The 22,445-nt window shown below is 38.0% G+C and overlaps 1 protein-coding gene across 1 annotated transcript in view; it reads left to right on the forward strand.

Annotated features, from left to right (window-relative positions):
* The window catches only part of bib (MIP channel family protein big brain), a 193,834-nt gene extending 183,188 nt beyond the window's left edge, over positions 1–10,646 (forward strand). Inside the window, exons 6-7 of the mRNA XM_083110020.1 lie at positions 6,256–6,420; positions 7,951–10,646. Coding sequence (XP_082966146.1) covers positions 6,256–6,420; positions 7,951–8,651 — 866 coding nt within the window. The 3' untranslated portion in view covers positions 8,652–10,646. The remainder of the gene's footprint in view (positions 1–6,255; positions 6,421–7,950) is intronic.
* Positions 10,647–22,445: the final 11,799 nt, after the last annotated feature.

Raw genomic sequence — 22,445 nt, forward strand, 5'->3', positions numbered from 1 at the left:
ACTTAGGAAATGAGAGAAAAAATAACGAAAATAGTTATGGACACACCATACTTGCAAGTTCGGATGATGACGTTTTGGGTCTCGTCGATGGCGTAGAGGTAATGAAGGGTTCCCGAGTTCGATACCCGGTGCAGACATATCGCACAGTGGTTCGGATCCCACTTTAAACTGTAGGTCCAATCCAGTTAACAACAGAAGATAAAACAAAGCGAAACGATACGTGTGTCGTTTATACTCGAAAGTAACATAACTCAAATACAAATTACGTATTAAGCCTTTATTGACAAACCTAAATTCATGGCAAAAATGTTTCACTTGCTATGGTCTGGCAGAACCATTTGAGATTAAAAATAATAAAACTCAAAATAGAAAGAAGATCAACCCCTGCATAACTAAAATAAGATCACCCAATAAAATATTTAAGATACTAATTTCTCCTAATAAATTAATAGATTGTGGGGCTGCTATATTGGTAATTATTTATATAAATCTAGGTATATATCTAATTATTACTTTACAAAAACAAAAACAGTAATTAAACCCCTATCAAAATGCTTCGAATCGCAGGACTAACTACTCATTGTAAATAAGTATTCTAACCAGGGTGGTATTTGTAAGGGGGGATGGGGGGATTTCCCCCCTCTGGGTACTTGTCCCCCCTCTCTGCTTGATAAATTTTATCCAATGGGGGGAAATGTTATATGGCATAAAGACATTATCTCATGCTGCCCCTAGACAGTCAGTAGAATTTCCTCACCACTGGAAATTTCTTAAATACCACACTGATTCTACCTAATAGAACAATTTTGATATACGTATACCAACCAGGCACACCTTCTGGTACGCGTACTATCGTACGACTTATCTCACCTACAGAAATGAGAGCAAAGGGCGACGTGAATAAAAGGGTCTTCCAAAATGTAGTTTCAGCGACATTTTGCTGTTGAAACTGCCCCCTCCCCTTTACCTTGCAGACCCGTTCCCAACTGACAAAGGTTTGGTAAATTTTACCCCATGCCGGGAAAGCATTGTGTGTGAAGTTTGTGCCAAAGTGATTCAAAGCATAATCATCTTGATCACATGAGGAATGTGTTGCTTTTTTACCTTTTCAGACGCTCTACAGAAACTGTGAAAAGTGTGTAAAGTGGTTAAATGCAAATTTTCTTGCTATGAGAAGGCTTCTCATATGTTTTCCTTAACACGCGTGAATTTGTTTGCCCGATTTCTTCCCAGAGCACACTGCTTGATGACGTCAACTTGAATATCATCCATTGTCAATCCCTCTTCCTTGCAGTATCCTTTGGATACCACTTGAAACAGCAAACTGCATTTGTAAAGCATCGCCAATCATAGGTTGTGTTTCTATGAGGCCTTTCCAATGTCATTGCCTTCATTTGTTGCAGATCTTTACTTATAATGTACTCAAACGAAAACCAATTAACTTGTTCCTTTGTTTCCCTGAAACATCTGCTGCCTCTGTGTAATTTATCACACCACTTGTTTTTGCATCGAAGTTGGGTTTCTTAAAGAGACTTTGATATCCTGCTTTCCATTAAAAATGCTTCCTCAATCATATATCTTCATGTCTTGGCATCACCTCTCCTAACAAATCCTACCTTGATCTGGTTTGTGCAGTTGACACAACATCTGGTTATTTTCTCGTGTGTGTGTGTGAGTTGCAGATTGCTTCAAAACTGGAAGATTTAATCGAATCGGTCCCAGAAAAAAAAGAAGAGGAGAATTTTCATAAGAATGTCCAAACAGGTTTCACAAATTGTTCGATTTCCAACACTCTCTTAGACTGCATTCATCTTTAATTTCCATTGAGCACAAATGGTCAAAAAGAAACCATTCTCATTATATTTTCTGCAATTAAAGATGACACTGAAAGATTTTAGAAACTTTCCATTAAGTTCCTACACTACTCTTTAACATTTGCGTCTCTGTTCTAGCTGGGCAAGGCACAATATTTCAAACCCACCCTTTTTCTCACTTTCTATAGTCATAGCTTGCAATTTTGCACTGTAGTTCTTTGAAATGGAAGCTTTACACATGATTTCTACAATAATAAAATATTTTACCAAATAAGAACACATTTTACTTCTTCCCTAGACTTACATAATGCACTGGAAATAAATTGCTGCACATTTTTAAACACAAAATTAAGGCTAAAATTTCCTTTAAAACAAGATGTCTAAGTTTAACTTTGATCATGGTTGTGAAACAGAGTTATTCTTTATTGAAAGAAAGTTATTTTTCTAACATTTTATTTCTAATCACCTATTAGTGCCATGTGTGACATTTTTTTTTCCAGAAATTGTAATCCTTTGTCAGTAGAATGCCCAGGATTTCTGTAAAAGAGGGAATGTAAGATCTTGTGCCACCCCTTCGGTTAGAACAGGGGGCACCCCCCTCATCCCTGCCAGGGCCAATGCCACGTCCCCCCCAGATTGTCATAATCCACATAAAGTATTTAATTAATGTAATTTTGTTACTGTCCTATTACTGAAAGTAACTTTTTTCTTTACTAAACACTTCACTTGATCTTTCCCTCCTAAATTCTTCCTTTTCTTCATCGAACGGATTAAATATGGCACACATAATAGCAAATGTGACTTGGAACCAGCTGCAATATAGGAATTGCCAAGGAAATACCCAGCATGGTGCCAAAGTGTAAAGTCTTTTTACAGACATTTTAGAAAAAAATATATGCAAGGTGTATTTTGTATTAAGGACCCCTCCCTCCCCCCAACCGAAACAATTTTGATGGTGCAGTCCACACAAATATCCCCTTCTGTGGACACCATGGATTTGAAGCGCATAGATGTGGATGTTCAAATTTATGTTGAAAAATATAGGATTACAGTGAAGTACATTGGGCAGATTCTTCTGATGATGTACAAACAAAATCATCTCCAGTGCACGAACTTTTTGATACCCCCTCGTATCTCGACTTTGATTAGGTAGATTTGAGTTTGAAATTCTTATACAATTAGCACTTTTTTCATAGGTTTGTTTATTCCGTAACATTTGTGACTTGTGCTTGTAGATGTGTTTCGAGTCTGAGTATGCAGAATGGCAAATATAAACTCTGCACCTTAAATTTTTTCCCAGAGTACACTGCTTGATGATGTCAAGTTGAATATCATCCATTGTCAATCTCTCTTCATTGCAGTATCCTTTCAAAACTGCATTATTCCAGTCTAAAAACACACACATATTTAATTATACCTTACCGAAAGAATTTGTTTGGGTGGACGATGTTAGAAAATTGTTCAATATATATATATATATATATATATATATATATATATATATATATATATATATATAGTTTAATTCTATTGAATTAACATTTTTAGATACATTGGAATTACACAGACCCTTTATATTGTTAATATATTTGTGTGTATATCTGCGTGGATTGTGAAAGTCGGTAATAGGTAAGGTTGAAATAGAAAAACATCTGCTTGTATGCTTGAAATTTTAGGTTTGCCTTGAAAACTGGAATTATGTTTGAATTTTATCATGGAACTAGTGTGGCCACCCTGGCACGGTTTAATTAGTTTAATAATATTTAAACATTCGTACATATTATGCAGTTCAATATTGTACAACCTTCTCAACAATCACCCTGTTCCTTTTAAGTCTAAACATTTTATAGTGCTTTTATTTTCAATACCTGTTAATATATTTGCCTCTTTTAGTGTAAGGAACAATATTTCACATTCACGTAATAGCAAAGCCACATTTCTGCTTTGTTTGATTTTATCATTAGATTCTTTGATATGAAATGAGAGGATTGTAGGAAAGATAACAAAGTAGAAAAGTTACAGGCACTGCCTGAATTAAGTCTACTAAAATACACTAAGTCCTGCACTGTGGCTGCGTGATCTAAAGCGTCAGGCTTTGGGCTCGGGCTACAGAACACACACTGGTTCGAGTCTCCTGGAGGGAAGCATAACAACTTTTATTCAGAGATTTCTACCTGTGTATGGGACCAGTGGCCACGCATCATCATGAGGAAATTGGGGAGCTAGGAATGAGTAGGGTAATCCGGTCATGGAAACCTACGACGACGACGACGACGACTGGGGTTTCATCGTTGCTGAGGCATGTGGTAGTGAGGCTGGCAGTCAGTAGGTAGGCCCTGGCCTAATACACAAAGTGTAAACTAAAGAAAAAAATATTTCAATTTTTTACTTATTAAATTTATTGATGTTGGCAAAGATACTATCACGCCTGAATCATGGCGCTAATTGTACGAAGTCATTACCATGCTTAAAATAATTTTGACTCCAAATATTTTAATAGAAATTAAACTCTTCTTCTTTACAGCTATTTGCACTTGCAGCAGAAGAGCATCTGTTGTATTGAACAACAGCACATACATCTGAGGTATATTTTGATGATCACAATTTACTCCAAATGCAACCCTGATTTTCGTTTCTAGTTCTTTGGCGTGTTTTATTGCATGGTGGTTTCCAGCATAACATTTCTGCATATTCTGTGCACTTTATTCTGTGGCGTATTGTTCTCAAATTTGTGCATGGCTAATGGTTATGATGGCTGTAATGTGAAAGCAGTGTTTCTAACTGCTTTGTGTTCGTGTTGGCCACAGTTTCCCCTCTTTTGCTACACCCACAAGCTTTTTGACTGGAATTCCTTTAATGTGTATTTTTTTATCTTTTCTACCTCACCTATCCCTCTGAAGAAAAACACAGGAGTGGTTGAGAATTAAATATAGATACATATTGTCTTAAATTTTCAATCACTTCGGTGAATATGGAGTGGTGAAATTCAAAAAAATTCACAGAAGTTTCAAAGCACAGAATATTGTATACACTAATAATAACAATGCTCTTGTATACTGATAGTCAAAATATTTTTTTATAATAAACAGGGGTGGATGGTGTGGGGGCAAATAGGGCCACCTGTCCCCTCTCCCCTGTCCTGCTATTGCTACTGTTGCTGTTAAATAACATTGTTTTAAAAGAGTCCATTTTTACACTGATTAAAATTTCCATGTGATTCTAGGAATATATTTATGAATATCACACTCAACATTGTTATGCACATGTTCTAACCTGATTGTTAATATGTCACTCTCTGTGGTTATACACTTTTTATTAGGAATAATAGAGGTTGCCTAAGCATTCAGTGGATTTGTTGGAAATAACCTTTTCAACAAGGTTGGTTTTATTATAGTCATGCCAATACCAGGTGTTCCAAAAATAATTGAGGAGTTACAAACATTCATTGCAAGTAAACTTTTGAACTTCCGTTAATGAAACCAATCCAGAATGAATGAGGAATTCAAACAGTTTGTGCGTGTATGTTTTGTTAAGCTGATAGTTCATATTCTTGCTGCTAGGTGACACTCGCATCACTTGCAGTGTTTTGTTCAATGTCTTGGTCCCCATGATCACCGGACCTTACACTGTGTGACTTCTTTTTGTACGGTTTCATCAAAGACAGGGTATTCATCCCACCGATGTCGCGCGATATCGCAGACTTAAGGTAGTGTATCATTGCAGCAATAGACATTATCGACAGGCCCATGTTGATGCGAGGGTGGCAAGAACTATATCATGTCGATAGTGCCGTGTCACCTGTGGTGCACACATTGAACATTTGCAGGTGTAAAAAAAAGTATTCCTCATTCGTTCTAGTCGGGTTTCATTAACGTAAGTTCAATACTTTGCTTGCAATAAATTTTTGTAACCCCTCAATTATTTCTGAAACACCCTGTATAGTATGAAATTGAAGCTTTAAACCAGTAGATAGAGTTGAGGAAGGTCAGACCTTATCATCCTCACAATGTTAACAAGGCTTCAGGCCTCCTTGATGGTGCAGTGGTAGCGTCATTGCCTTGTAATCGAGGAGTCCCATGTTCGATACCAGGTGATGGCACATAGTGGTTTGGGTCCCACTTTAAACTGTAGGTCCAGTCCCGATTAACCTTACTGCACATAAAGTGGACTTAAAACACCAACTCAATCATTTAACAAGGATTCAAGAGACGTGTGGCCACCACGTGTCCCTTCTATTGTTCTGGCTCTATAAGAAAGCCCCCGTTTATGTTTTCTTTTTGCAGTCATTCCATGTATATCACACGAGGTTATATTTAACTTAAGAAAAAATTATGAGTAACAGAAAATTTCCCTGTATGTTGATGTATTTGAAAAGATCTAAATTTCGAAGTGTTATGATAGTGGTGTGATGTGAAACACTAATGTTTCCTTTTCGTTACAGATTCATCAAGCATTCACAGTGATGAAGACCCATATGATGAGTTGGACAAAGGAGCTCCCAAATTCCATGGTTCAACCTACAACACCTTGAGATCCCAGCCTCCAGTCGACACCTACAGACCATCGCTGAGCCCCGGGGGACCTCCAACTCCTGTCTCCCCAGCAGGTAAACATTCAGACTTCTTATATTACTGTACATTGGAATACACTCGTGTCACTATTGAATCACCACTTCCGATAATGTTAAAATAGACACTCCATTCAGAATAGCAGAACTTTTTTGTAATGTTAATAGGAGCTGTGGTGGTCGAGTCGGGCATCTGACTACCATGCGGGAGAGACAGATTCGATTCCTGGGGTGCGCGATCTAAGGTCGGAATTTTTCCAGCCTTGTCCCTGCGTAAGGCAGCTCTGGTGCTCACCTAGCCTCAAATAGGTACTTGGGGGTAATCCTAAGGGGTAAAGGCCGCTGGAGCACAGATCAGATCACATCACATCCAACATGGGCAAGATCGAAGAATGTAAGGACCTCACCACCACATAACCTTATGTATGCCTCGTGGCATGGTGCAAAGTGCACGGAGAACTAACCTAATCTTAGTCTAGGTGATAACCCATTGTGGTCATCTATCATAATGGAGATACTGAAGATTCCACACACTGGACTTATCCTGTAACTTTACTTTCAGAGTTCAATAGCAACAATAGCATGTACAGCATTTCTGATCATACACACACACATAATCTTTGAAATCCTTAATATTTGTAATTTATTGTTAACTTTGCCTAATTGCCCAGCCTGTCAATCAGAAATCTCCTCTTTCTTGTTTCGGTGGCTATTTTCGCAAACAGTTCTAATTCTAGGAGGAAGACCTCCCTAGGCACCTCCATACTATTGCCCGATTAAAAATTATAGATAGTAGAGTTTGGACTCCAATTAAAAATTAACCAGTAGACATACATGGAAACGAGTTACATCAAAATTTAATTTATTCAATTCTGCATTAATCTATGCTAACCAATTTTTTATCATCACAAAGAAAGTGCAGTTTTCTTTTTAGTTTTGCAAACGATCACACTCTTTGAAATTCTATAAATAGAAAACTGGTGGTCCGATCATGATGACATTTTAGTATGGTTCAGGCAGAAAGGTATTAAACACAATCCTTAGTTTCCAGATTTTGAAAGTGTATCAAAAAAACGTTCTTATCAATTTTGCGAAACAACTTTTTCTTAGTACTGGGTAGTCCTACAAATACAATATTGGTCTTGTTTTGAAGCTCTTTGCATCTGTTTTTAAAATCCATTATCATTGTCAATTCACATTGCGAAACCGATTTTATACAGATTTTTATTCAACTGAGTAAAGATGTACATGGGATGTGGCAAAACGATGTCCGTTAAAATGTGGAAACGGCAGACTGTCACTGGGAGTCAGTGTGTGAAGTGTTGCCACATTCCATATACATCTTTACTCTGTGACACTGCTCATTCCAATTAATTCCAGTATTGTGCACAATTTATTTCAATCTCTTGCATTCAATTGAATTAAACTGCATGTAAACCAATTAAATCTGATTAAAATTTAAATTAAAATCAGTAGGCATTTATGTAAAATAATAATCAATATGCTGTAAGAGTATTGAATAGTAAAATAAAAAAAAAATCTTGTTAACTAATGTTCTGCACATTTCAGGTCCCAACAACAACTACTGCCCCAGTTTGGCATCAGCATCTCTCTACTCTGCTCCTCCGTGCAAGCTGGACCGAGTTGAATCGCTTTACGGTGGCACAAAATCACTCTACGCCAAATCTCCACCTTTGACTCGTGCCAATTTGAACCGTTCACAGTCCGTTTACACAAAGGTGCCATCTGGACCCAACGGCAGGGCCGATTCAGGTCTGCCTCCACGACCAGGACCACTAGTTCCTGCGCAGTCCCTGTACCCGATGAGAACGAGTTGCAACGGGAATATCCAAAGAGCAGAAAGCATTTACGGTGTACGCAATGTAGCCACGGTGAGCCGAGGTGATGGAGGTGGAGTGTACGGTGTGATACCGGTTAACAATAAAAACCAGGTCATGGCTGGAAACGGAGGTATCGTGAACGTCATGAACCCGGTCCAGCAACCGCGACCGGAATCGATGTATGGCATTGTCGTCAACCGACGCCAAGATTCGGCCGACTCCTCCTACGGCTCATATCACAGTGGCGGATCTGGCAACAGTGGTTCGTATCCCAACAGCAACGGGAGCAGCACGGGCAGCAACGCCGGGAATGCACGCATTCTAAAGCAGAGAAACGACCTGCATTCACCCCCTCAGTCGTGTCCAGGTTCCATGTTGAATACTCCCAATTCTGTCGCATCGTACCATTCGCCCACTCCACAGTACTGACAAATGTTGGAGTGCCGAAGGAAGAAATGGTGAAAGTTGCAATATGATGCACAAGAAACAAAGTTGCCAATGTATTATAATGTTGTAACGAACTTAGAAAGTCATAATTCATAACTTAGTGACTTAACAAGAAGATTAAAAGTGTTTTTTTCTTACCTTCAGATACTTCTGTAGAAGAAAAGTATCTTAGTTCACTATTATTGAAGAGATAGTGAAGCAGAAGATATGTGTTTGTGTGTAAATTAATGTGTGTTGTACAGAGTGTTTTTTCTATGAAACAATTAGTGTTAATTACTTTTATGTGTAATTACATCGTGACAATAAGAATGTATTGGCTACATTCTCTTTCATTTTTTATCATTGAGGAACATTTTAAAGTGCATTTTCACTGAAAAGAGTGAATCGTACTTCTTCCTGCAGTGGATGTGTTCATTTCTACATGTGTTTTTGTACAAGAGGAGGAAATAGGAATTTTACAAGAAGTTGTCTTCCATGATATGAAGCTTCAATGTGTTCATTTCTAAAAATGTGAACTAGTGTAGTTACAAAGTGAGTAATAAATACATTTTTCTTTTAAATTTTGGTACCCACATCATTTAAGATCAATGATGATAATGTGGTGGAGGAATGGAAAGCATATTTTCATATTCACATGCACAAAATTATTTTCATTCAAATATTGGTTGTAAACATAGGGTAGTAAAATTTATGCAAATTTTGAAAATATACACACATTTCTGACTCATCAGTGCAGTTTACTCATACATTGAGTGCTAAAACTAGTATTACTGTAACAAGAGTACATTTAACAGTTTCATCATGTCCTAACGTTGTTATTCTATATTTCGCCAAGTTCAGTTGGATTCTTCAGGGATAATTTATATGTTGGAGAGTGTGGCTCAGAGCAGAAAGTATCGGTTGAAATTCATCTACCGATACCAGCCGATACTTTTCCGGCATATTTGTCTTTCACAGGGTCTGCAAAAAGCCACACAACACTTTCGTGGAGTTTAATCATCTTGAAAATTATGCAAAATTCGAACTCACTTTTTATTTTCCAGAAATTATGACAATTTTATCTCATTATCCCTGAAATATCTCGTGGCACCTCTAGGCCTATTTTGGCATGGCAAAATCGGCCTAGAGGTGCCACGCCACCCTGGTTGGGAATCAGTGTCTTGTCTGGTTTGTGTATGATGAATTATCCGTGAGGAAACAGAGTGAACTGGACAAAATATAGGATGACAACCTTACCATGTGCTAAGGTGAGCGAGTATGTACCTTCTTAAATGTTACTGTGTTCATCATAATGAGAAAGTAATTATGCACTTTCAGTTCAGAAGAGAATGTTTTACAATACTGAACAGTTTGGTGAGATTAAGATCCCTGTTCTACTATATGAAAATACATGCCTCAATTTTACATTAAATCGCATTCAAAAATATTCAACAAAGATTTGTTCTGCACTTTCCAAGCAAAAGAACAGTCAATTGGCAAATATTTTCAAAAAATAATAAAATGAGATCTAAAACTGTTAATAATTATAATAATATACTTGTTAATTTAAACGTAGGAGGAGATAATAGTGGTCCAAAAATAGGGACAGGAATTTTTTGTGTAAAAAGACTTAACTTCTGTTGTTTCTGTTAAATGTAAGAAATTATTTACTTGTAAATGTGTCAATGCAAAAATGTGTATGTACAATATTGTATGCAATAATCCATGTACATGTTTGTTAAATGTGGCTATATTAGAGGACATGTATTACATAATGTTTCTAAATGGTAGCTAGCAATTTAGCAATAGCTGATTGTTAAATATAAAGTACAACATGTTATTCAGGAAATGTTAATAAAACCGAGACCATAGGACGTTGCATTTCAAATAGTTTTATAAATGAGTGAAGCTGTGTGAGTATGTTATTTACTGACCTTCAGTTTTTGTAATTTAAATGTGATACATATCAAAACATGTATTTCTACCTTAATATATACATACATATATTATCACCTGAAATGTTTCATTTAAATATATGTAAAATTATCATATTGACTTCCCTCATTCACAGGAAAGTATATAAGAACCATTAGCATTGTGATTTTTGTGTCGAACCAAAAATTTGAATATATTTATACAGGGTGTTATTTGAGGGAACAGCGAGGGGGAAATCTCTCCACTGGTTTCTGCATTCCCCGCTCCTGTTGCCAATTTTCAACTCTTGAGGGAAACTGTCAGTGTAATATCCAAATGCCTCAAGAGTAGTTATGTGGAAATTTAGAAAATAGTACAAATTACAAACACATTTGGTGTTAAATGCTGTGATCTTGTATTTAGGTGTGTATGTAGGCTACATATTTTTAATCAAAATTGAGGAGAGAAATGAGTGCATTTAGAGTTCTTAGGGCTCGGCAGGACTTTTGGCCAACACCTAGGCTGCTGTTTTCAAATTTTCCTCCCCTTTCAAAAAATCGCTATGATCTTCCAAAATATGAAAAATTACATCTGCTTATAATTTTTTCTGGAACATTCACGTGAGTCTTCATGTGGTTTCGTTTCGCTGTTGCCTACATATTCTCAATAGTATTGTGGCTACATTAGTTAGGAAACTATCGATAATATATATATGACAGTGAAAGCAAACCCCACAAGATTCACGTAAATGCTCTAGAAGGAATTCTAAGCACATGTAATTTTTCAGATTTTGGAAGATCATAGCAATTATTTAAAAGGAGAGGAAAATTTGAAAACAGCTGCCAAGGTGTTGACCAAAAGTGCCTTAAATCAAAATAGTATAATTTTAATGATTACTACATGACTCGTAAAAACTATCAGTGCAACCAATGTCTTCATTTGTGTACTAACAATACTTACTGTTCATCTCGACTGTGTAGCCACTGCACCACTAATGTTGTTCTCTGAATTACAACGTCATGTCTTGCCAAAAAGCATCTGTCTGGGTCAGCATAGAAGTCAAACCTCTCCATTTTTTCCTGGTCTTCCACCACTCCTCTCTTTCCACGGTGTTCCAATCTTGTCCTCTTCTAACACTCTCCACTATCTGCTCTTTCCACCAAAATATTGTTTTTTAATGACCAACATGAAACACCATGGTGTTCCTTGCTTCTTTTTTTTCTTGTTTGTCCTTCCACATACCGTTTCGGCTGCCTGTACTAATTCTGATTAAAATCTTGTTCATTCTCTTTCTACTCATTTGGGTTCATCTCTTGGCACTTTTGTTTGCAATATTTCTTGATATTTCTCGTGTACCATCTTATTCTTCAATTTCCACACTCTTATCCTTCTCTCTTGTTCCTCCCTTCTATCTTTTTCTTTCCATCTCCTCACATCTCTAGTAGCCTGTACTTTTGTTTATTATTCCAACTGTATCTTGTAATCTTATGGCTGTCATATTCCTTCTTAAACCAGCTATTACCTACTAACAGTCCCTTTCTCTTACAAAAGCCCCTTCCCTCCTCCTTCCTCTGTCCCCATCCATCTGCTCCAAGTACTTCCGGAATATAGAAAAGGAAAGTTAAAAATTGTACTTACGTATGTGAGTATAGTGCTCTTATTGTAGAACGACGTTTCAGAGATTGACTATCTCTTTCCTCAGGTTCGTATAAAAACTAAGTACTTGGCATAGTACTGCGTCAAAAATGTAATATGAGGATTGTGGTTAAGGGTTGGTTAGGGTACATTTAAAATATTAAGTTTTTGCTATTAGAAGTACGTAAAAACCATATCTATTATCGAATAGAATGCCAATGCGGGAAGGAGTACATAGGACAGACGGGCCGAAATATGGGTAAAAGATGGAGCGAGCATGAAAAGGACATAAGGGAAAAAGTTCCCAAAACGGGTCTCTCAGAACATATTTTGGAAAGTGGGCATAGAATCGCAAAAAAAGAGGTAATCAGAAAAGAGGGGAGGAAATTAGGAAGAAATGTGTATGAAACAGCGAGTATTTGTAGGGGGGGGGAAGAGTAATCTTAATAGGGACGAAGGAAATTTGGAAGAAGGGTGGATCAATTTCCTCAAAAAATGGGATAAAGCCTGGAAGATTGAACCCAATATCGGTTTCCACGTCACTCCGGAAGTTATGCAAGCTGCAAGAGAGGAACGTGAATTCATGTTGGATTTGTGACGTAATAAGGGGAAACGAGAAAATTAAGGGGAGGGGAAATATTCGTTGAGAATTGGCCTTCATGTGGATAGATAAGCACAGTTGGGTAGGAAAGGCCAAACCTGCAGGTTGCATTGTGATTTATGCAGGTTTTTTAGATTTTTAACTTTTTTAACTTTTTTTACCTGTGAATAGGTCTACTGTACAAGTTTTATTAGGGAACGGCTTGGTTTTTACGTACTTCTAATAGCAAAAACTTAATATTTTAAATGTACCCTAACCAACCCTTAACCACAATCCTCATATTACATTTTTGACGCAGTACTATGCCAAGTACTTAGTTTTTATACGAACCTGAGGAAAGAGATAGTCAATCTCTGAAACGTCGTTCTACAATAAGAGCACTATACTCACATACGTAAGTACAATTTTTAACTTTCCTTTTCTATATTCTGGATTTGTGAGTAACACGCGACAAACCTATCAAGTACTTCCGTATACCCTTTCCTGTCTCTTCCCACTTGTGCATTAAAATCACCCACCACAATTTGCCATTCCTTTCCTACGTGTTTTTACAAGCCTTCTTCAAATTCTTCTTTCTCCTCCCTTGTACATCCTGTTTGTGGGGCATACACTTGAATTATTTCTATTACTTGCGCCCTTACATTCATTTTTAGTTTTATAATTCTGTCATTTACCCTTTCTACTTCCTCACTTATTCCACTTCCGACTACAAATCCAACCACTTTGTCTGCCCTCTTCAGTTCCTGCCCAGTACAGTTTACTGTCTTTCCTCAATTTAATTTCTCCTCTTCCTTTCCATTTTGTTTCGCTCATTCCAAAGATGTCGATCCCTCTTCTCTTCCATTAGATCCACAATTTCTTCAGTCCTTCCTGTCAGTGTTCCAATATTCAATGTCCCTATTCGTAGCCCGTGTCGTCTCCCAATTTCCAGTCCAGCTTGCTTCTTTCGTAACTCGATTTTTTTGTTTTCGGCTGTTGGCTAATCGGCGGCGCCTGTCACAGCCTACACCAGAGTCGTGGGGCTGCCACCTGTTGGTTCTCAGGTACACCCTTGTTTTCTGTCGGGGTTCCAACCCCCTTAGTCTTTCTGGATCCCTCCAGACCCACAAGGCAGTGGGGTCAAACACTTTTATGGCGGTGTTTTTTGCCATGACACGAGGCTGTCGATGGGTATCTGTGGTATTTGCTGAGTCTTCACATTTGTATAATCCCTTAAATTTCCTATTTCCCCTCAAAATTTTAAAACGACGGGGGGAGAATGGGATTGAATTATCTACACAGTGGAAGTTACGCCTTTAGATGGTTAGTATGGTCAATTTAAAAGCTTCATTTCATTTCATATTTTATTAACAATTCTTTTGAGTAACTATAAATACCACAATCCTTTAATAACAAAACCCATCACAAATTTATATGATAATAACTAGGGAACAATATTTTTTTAAGTTGCAGCACCTTTTCAAAAATATAGCTGTTTTCATACCAATCGTTTGAGATATGTATTTTAGGATGTGGAATCAAGTAAAATGAACAGACTTTGTTGCACGTTTTTGTGAGATTAGCACATTTATCCCCTTTTTACCCCCTTTTTGATGCTTCAGCACTATTTTCCTTACTTTTCTTTCATGTTTTGTTAAAAAATTTGGACAGAAAAATAAATGATTTTCACTCTTCTTGAACAGCTACATAAAATCCTATAGTCTCATTTTGTAGAGCAGAACGAGAGCTATGAAATGCTATAATACACTCCTCGCAAGAAGTTTAGAATATTGTTACGTTAGACAATAGGTGATAGACACGGCCTTGGAATGCAACAACACATGGTATCCGTTTGGTGGACGTTCTCGTCTTTTCGCCAACATATGCCACCGTGCCTATCACCTATTACCTAATATAGTAATGTTTGAAACTTGTTGTGCCTAATATAAAAATATTCCAAACTTTTTTGTGAGGAGTGTAATTGCAGCCCCAATAGTTCCCAAGATAATGTAACAAAACCCGCGAGAGAAAACACAAACTTCAACAAAACCTATTCGGCAGAAGCACCGTTCTCTACGCGGTCTGCGCACATTATATACAGAAGGCACAGAAAAAGAGAGCATTGAATATAGGCATGTTATCAACATCTTTTTGAAAACACTTTCAGAACCTTTTTCACCTTTCCTGACCATAATTTTGCACCTTAAAATCCCTTCCCTAATAATAACAAAAGTTCAACTTTATTTGCCCACAGTCGACAAATTACAATAAGCATTCTTTTACGAGGAATAACACTTAATGAAAAGTCTGTCCAAGTATGTCAGTCAAGCAGTGCATCTGTCTGTAGAAATATTACTTTAACGAATGTACTGCAACCCAGCATAAAATCCATCTGACCAACATGACCAGGAGTAATCTACCCTTACTAAACAAATAAATGTTAATAAATGAAACAAATTAAATCTCTCTTAAAGAATTTTAAGTAAATTCAAAGAAAATCACTACCAGGCCACGCAGGCTGAAAAAGAAGTACACATAGGTAACAATATACTCAGCCTGTGTCGGGGGTGTTCGTCCTGTCTCCCAAGTCGGCAAGGTTCTGCCACGCCAAACCCTTCGCTCATACAGCTACAAGATCTAGCCAATGGCAGAGCTTGCTCTAGTCACATGATATACAAGCCTACTTGACGCCGTACTACATTATATGTCTGCAGCCTTCAAACTATATCATTTCCACGTTCATCACAAATACATCTGCCCCTATTTTAAATACATTTTCCCATATTTCTAAATGCTTGTGTTTCTGCTTTTGTCCTTGAGTGAAATTCCCCTCTAATACTTGAATGATACTGTCTAAAAGAAAAGAAAGAAAAATGCAGCCTGCATGTGCATTATGTTTAATTACACATTAAGTAAGAATACAAAAAAAATACCTTTTTGGGAAAAACAATGAAAGCTGCAACTTTCCCACCTTTTGTTGACACTTGTCTGCATTAGTATAACTAGCAGTTTCTTGGGGGGAAGGGGCATTCAATCCATGATTTATCCACACCTACACATAACACCTCCCCCCCTCACATTTTCGCCAAAGATCAATTTATGGTCATTTTGGTGCTTAATATACCCTTATACTACAGTGTGTTTCACTCTCTCTCTCTGCCACTGATTTTCACTTATAAAAATCAAACTATTAGTCACAATGTAATGATATTTGCTACGGACATACCTTCGTGTATGAGAAGTACGGTGACGACATTGGAGATGGCGCCATAGTCCAGTGGTGGATCCAGAATTTACAGTTGGGAGGGGCGAATTTCAGGCTGGTGTACATCACCCTCACAGAGAATGAATTATAACATAACAGTTGGGCTGAAAAGTTCGTAGGCTGACTCATAGATGGCGTTACTAGAATTAAATCCATGTGATTTTTACTTAGTACTAACCTTCAAAAGATACGTGTATAAATTTCACAGCTGCCGGATAATTAGTTCGTGAGATATAGCATTGTGAGTGAAGCAGCTTTTGTTATTGTGAAAAAATGGATAAAAAAGAATTACGTGTGTTAATAAAGCATTGTTTTTTGGCGAAAAAAAATACTGTTGAAGCCAAGGCTTGGCTTGATAAACATTATTCGGACTCTGCACCAGGAAAACCAACCATTGAGAAGTGGTTTGCTAAATTTAAACGAGGCAAAATGAGCATCGAAGACGATGCACGCAGTGGATGCCCCAAAGAGGCTGTTACCGACGAAAACATCAAAAAAGTCCATAAAATAATTTTAATTGATCATAAAGTGAAGTTGATCGAGATAGCTGAGATTATTACATAGCGTTGTTGGAGCGTTTAAAGGATGAAATCACGAAAAAACGGCCCCATTTGAAGAAGAAAAAAGTGGTTTCATCAAGACAATGCACCGTGTCACAAATCAATGAAAACGATGGCAAAATTATATGAATTAGACTACGAATTGCTTCCCCATCCACCATATTCTCCAGATCTGGCCCCCAGTGACTTTTTTCTGTTTGCAGACCTTAAAAGAATGCTCGCTGGAAAGAAATTTAGCACTGATGAAGAGGTAATAGCCAAAACTGAGGCCTATTTTGAGGCTAAAGAGAAATCGTACTATAAAAATGGCATCGAAAAATTGTGTGACCGCTATAATTGTTGTATTGCCCTCAAAGGCAACTATATTGAATAATAAAATCGAATTTTGTCAAAAAAATATTTTTTACTATGTTAGCCTACGAACTTTTCAGCCCAACTGTTACACTGTTTTATATAAACAATATATCATACTGTAAACAGGAACAAAGCTGACTTCCATGTTCTATTTTATAAAAACGGGGCCCATGGCTGGAATGGATGGTTATTATTGTGTCTTATCAGTAGCGGCGATTGACTGCCAAAACTTTAGGCAACAAGGCAATGCTACTGGATTTTATCGTAATTCCTCCCATTTACCACAGTGAACTGAACTCTCTGATATCACAAGTAAAATGAATAAACAGATAAAACAAAAACCTATTCTGTCAAGGTGTCTTGGGTTCGATTCCCTTTTGAAGCATATTGCAAAATGGACCTCATCCAAATTTAAACTGTAGGTCCAGTTCCGATTAGGGTATCTTGAGCATAAGGTGGACTTAAATATTCTCTACCTGGTGATAGAAGACCAAACATTTGGGTCTTCAAAAATATTAGGCATAATATATCCAAAAGCCTGGCAGTTGGGAGGATAGCATTGCCCCTATCACCCTCCCCGTGGATCCGTGCTTGCCATAGTGTCTCTAGTCCTTGCATAGGCATGCACGTTCATCTGGGTGATTCTGCCGTCAAATGCCAAAATGGAGTACATAAACGTGTGCCACCGACAATTCATTGCATTCATTGGGGTCCGGAAACTGCCTGCAAAGTCTTCCATTCAATATTTGTTGAAGAAATTGGAAACAATGGGAACATTGTTGGATGTGCATGAAGGAGGACATCCAAAACTGCCAGAAGTAACAGTGCAGGAAGTGAAAAACGGATTGCTGGCCTCACCAAAGGAGTTGTTGCGTAGACTGTCCTAGAGAATGGGAGTTTCCACAAGCACATGTCAACGAACTGCCAAAAAAGCAGAGCTGTATGCATATCGTGTTACTGCTGTGCAACAACTGCAGCCTTCCAACAAAGTGAAAAGAGTCAATTAAGAGAGCACTTGCTGTGCCCTCACCATGCTTCTCATACACAAAGGTATGTCCATAGCAAATTTCTTTCATTATGACCAATATTTTGTGTTTTATATGAAATAATCAGGGGCCCATGGCATCATGTGAGTAGAATGATTTAATTGCATTAAAAACTAGCAAAATATGCACTGTAGTCTGCCAATCATATCTTTTGAATAAAGGGTGTTCAGAAATTATTGGTTGATTTTGTAAGGCAATATTTTCACCAATAGCGAACAGAGATACAGAAACTACAACAACCATTTGAAAGAGGATTATTTGCCATTTCACACAGACATTAAATGCAGTCAATGTGCACCCCATGTGCGGTAGGACATGTGTCCAAGTGGACTGCATACTCGAAATTTGGTGTGGGCACAAATAAATATTTGCTCAAAACTTTCATTTTCAGTTGATCTGTACAGCTCATTATTTTTTAATGAACCACTCCTACCCAGTACTGTTGAAATACGAGGGGCGTATCATAAAGAATTACACTTTATTGTTTTAATGCAAAATGAAATGGCGTAATTCCACGCACTGCGCAGTCTGTGGCCTGTGCAGCCGTCGAAGCACAACGTCACGAGTGCTGTTGCGGACAACATGGAACAAGATGAACATGGTCAACGATGGACGAGTTGGTTTTTGTGGAAGGAAGGGGAAACAACGGCACGTATCCATAGACGGTTAGTGTCTGTGTGTGGCGAGTATGCAGTGTCACGGAAAACGGTGTATAATTGGGTAATTGGCTGGAAAACAAATGGCCACTGTGTTTTGGGATAGTGATGGCATCATCCTCATTGATTGGCTACCGAGGGGAACCACCGTTAACAGTGCAGTCTACGTGGCAACACTGACGCGGTTGCATCGTGCAATTCAAAAGAAGAGGCAAGGCAAATGGGGCAAAGGTGTGCTTCTCCAACATGACAATGCCTGGCCACACACCAGTCGTGAAACAACAGCTGCTATTGACCGACTGGGTTTCAAGGTGTTACCACATCCAGCATACTCTCCCGATTTGGCACCATCCGATTTTCACTTGTTTGGTGCCATGAAGAAGCCCCTGCGTGGTCACCATTTCAACAATTGTGAGGAACTCCATGAGGCTGTCCAGCGATGGGTGCACACAACTCCAAAGAACTGGTTTCAAAATGGTCTCGAACGACTTCCACACAGCTGGCGTAAGTGTCTACAGCTCCAGGGGGACTATGTTGAGAAAGTGCATATAGCCGATTAAATGTATCTATGTCAGTATGTATCGAATACAATAAAGTGTAATTCTTTATGATATGCCCCACGTATTAACTTCAATCTCTTTGACTCTTGACCCGAACTAGCACAACACTGAAGCTCTGGCAGTTCCACTTTCGTCAATGTCTTCAGCTTTTGGGTCTAGCAGGAACTGTGTGACGTGGTTGCGTCATTCGAATATAGTGGTAAAATTTTGGAAGCAAAAAAAATACTAAATACGAGGGTCACTATATTTTGAGCCTAACAATGAAAAAACAGGAATTTGGCATTAAAAACTGCTTTATTGTTTTTCGAAGTATTCTCCTTTATGGTCAATACACTTTTGCATTCGTTCAAACCATTTGTCAAAGCAGTTTTTCCAATCTTCTTGAGACACCTCCATAATATGGTTTTTGAACGCATCAACGGCATCTTCCGCCGACGAAAATCGTTGTCCACGCAAGTTATTCTTGACATTCGGGAACAAGAAGAAGTCATTGGGTGCCAAATCAGGACTGTATGGCGGATGACCCATCAATTCGATTTTTTGACTGTTCATAAAGTCGGTTGTTAGATGAGATGTGTGACAGCTGGCATTGTCTTGATGAAGAATGATCCGACGGCGTTTGTTTGTTTTCCGTATTTGACAGAAGACCTCTGGCAAACAAATTGTTGTCTACCACTCAGAGTTGACCGTTCTACGTTCCTCTAAAGGCACAGTTGCCACATGACCAGTTTTCCCGAAAAAACAGGCGACCATTTGTTTCGATGTGCTTCGAGTGCGAACAACTTTTGTTGGATTGGGTTCATCTTGAACCACCCATACAGTCGACTGCTGTTTACGTTCCGGCTCATATGCATATATCCATGATTCATCACCTGTTACAATCTTATATACGTCTTTTGAAGCACCACGATCTTATTTATTGAGCATTTGTTTGCAACAATTGACGCGAGCGTCTTTTTGAGTTTTTGTCAAATTGTGTGGGATCCAACGAGAACATACCTTTCTCACAGCTAAATGATCATGTAATATTTTATATATGCTGGTGGAACTAATGCCTATGGTTGCCTCAATCTCACAGTATGTCACGTGACGATCTTGCAGTATTAGGTTTTGCACAGCATCAATGTTTTCTTGAACAACAACTGATTTTGGACGACCTTCGCGAATCTCGTATTAAATTCGTTATACCAGCGTTTCACAGTGGCAAAGGATGGGGCTTCATCGGCAAATGTGGAAGTAAGTTGATCGATGCACTCTTGTCTTGATAATCCACATCGAAAATCATAAAAAATCATCGCACGAAAATGTTCACGAGTTAATTCCATGTTATTGTTGTCGCGCAATTTCCAAGGCAACATAAACAACACAAATGAAGCTATTGACAAAACATTTGAAGAACGTTATGGTCAATAATGCCAGACGATTCCGTGCAAACGTCAAATCGTGCCTAACTTCAATCAGTGTTGCCAAGGCTCAAAATATAAATAGTGACACTCGTAGGTTTTCTTATACCACTAAGTCCACGACCACTTCACATTGGCCAAAATTAGAGCAAAAGAAAAAAAAGGTTAATTGTCAAAACCTAGACCTGTAAGAAAACTCAAAACCCGCAACCATTTTCTCTTTTTACTCAATTCCACCATTTATTACCTCTGTGGTAAAATCATCATTCATTCCAAGCTGTGACCACAGATATAACGAATTTTGGGCCCCTTATGCCGACTCACAAAATAACGTGGATCTCGAGCACCCAATCCCCACCATACAGTACACTTCCCGTTTTATTTAGTAGTCGCGATTTGATATTGGTTTCAGTGTTCGTGGTCGTCTAACCACGAAAACTGAACCACTCTCAACATGTACCAAAACAAGATGGAATGCTTAATCAACAAAAATAAGAACAATTAGAAACTTCGAACTTCAATTTTGTGGACATTTATTTTACCAAACTATTCCCCATACGGCTAGCAACCTTTTCCCAACAACCGACAAATATTTCTTCACAAATATAGTTGTCCGTACAACAGAATAATAACCACATGAATAATAAATAATTCCCTTTAACCATATGTACCGTTAAAAATTATGACAATGGACACACATATTAAATAACTACAATGGCATTTTGCACGGTTTAGGTGATCGGAAACTTGATGTTCTTTTATCGACGATATTCTCAAAAATCAAGCTGACGAATTTTGAACTGTACTGTGCTTGACATGGAATAAACAGACTAAGATTCAATGCACAAAATGGTTATTCAAAACTATTCCTGAAAATCATAATGAACTAAAAGTGACCGGTCAATTCACTCTAACACAAACTGAAATAAGTTAAATTAGTATACCTAGTTATTCCATGTCCAGTCATCAGTCAAAAGGCACAGTCAAATTCATGTGTCGACATGGATCCGATCACCTTCGCCAGTGTTCAAGGAAGGAGAAGGAAGCTCCTTATCATATGTATGCCTCAGCTGCAACTGCTGTTCTCTCGGGAAAAAACTTCGCCTGTAGCCGTGGCTTTCTCCCTTGAGTTACAAGGTTCTCCCGCTAGGGGAAACAGCATTGCCGGATTTACTTTGTTTGACGTTTAGAGCCGAGCATCAGGAATACACTGAAGCAAAACTCCTTGTTAATTTAACGAGGAGAATGTGGTGGAGCTTTTAAAATTATACCCATTATAAGCAAACACCACAACTGGTGGCAGACTTTGTTACTTTATGGGAAATTGTGTCACTAGTCCTCTTCAGTTTCGAATCACTAGATCTTATAAAGCTGTAAACGGACACTGACTGATCACTAATCGACTGTATTTATTTATTTGTTGAACTCAACAGGTACATACCTACTTACAGAGCCCATATGAAGGATACATAGTCAATACAATTACATATATTTCTGTAATATAGATAGAAATTATATATACCGCGTGAGGCACCTAAAAGTACCACCTGAAATAGTGAAGAAACCAGAAACAGTAGCGATGTGAGGTTTGCAGGAAACAATAATATCAAATGGGGCTCGTAAATCGGAGGTATGGGGTGGGTCGAAAAATATCGACAAATGGGGCATCTGGAGCAAAGTCATATTTTTTTTTAAATGGAACGATATACAATAACATGCATAATATAAAAGAGCACACGCAGAGAAACACAATGCCGTTGGTCTCATGCATCTACTACACATAGGAACGAAGATAAGGCCATGTGAAAATATGTAAACAAACTA

This window comes from Lepisma saccharinum, chromosome 23 (genome assembly GCF_977018435.1).
Source record: "Lepisma saccharinum chromosome 23, izLepSacc3.1, whole genome shotgun sequence".
Lineage (NCBI taxonomy): Eukaryota > Metazoa > Arthropoda > Insecta > Zygentoma > Lepismatidae > Lepisma > Lepisma saccharinum.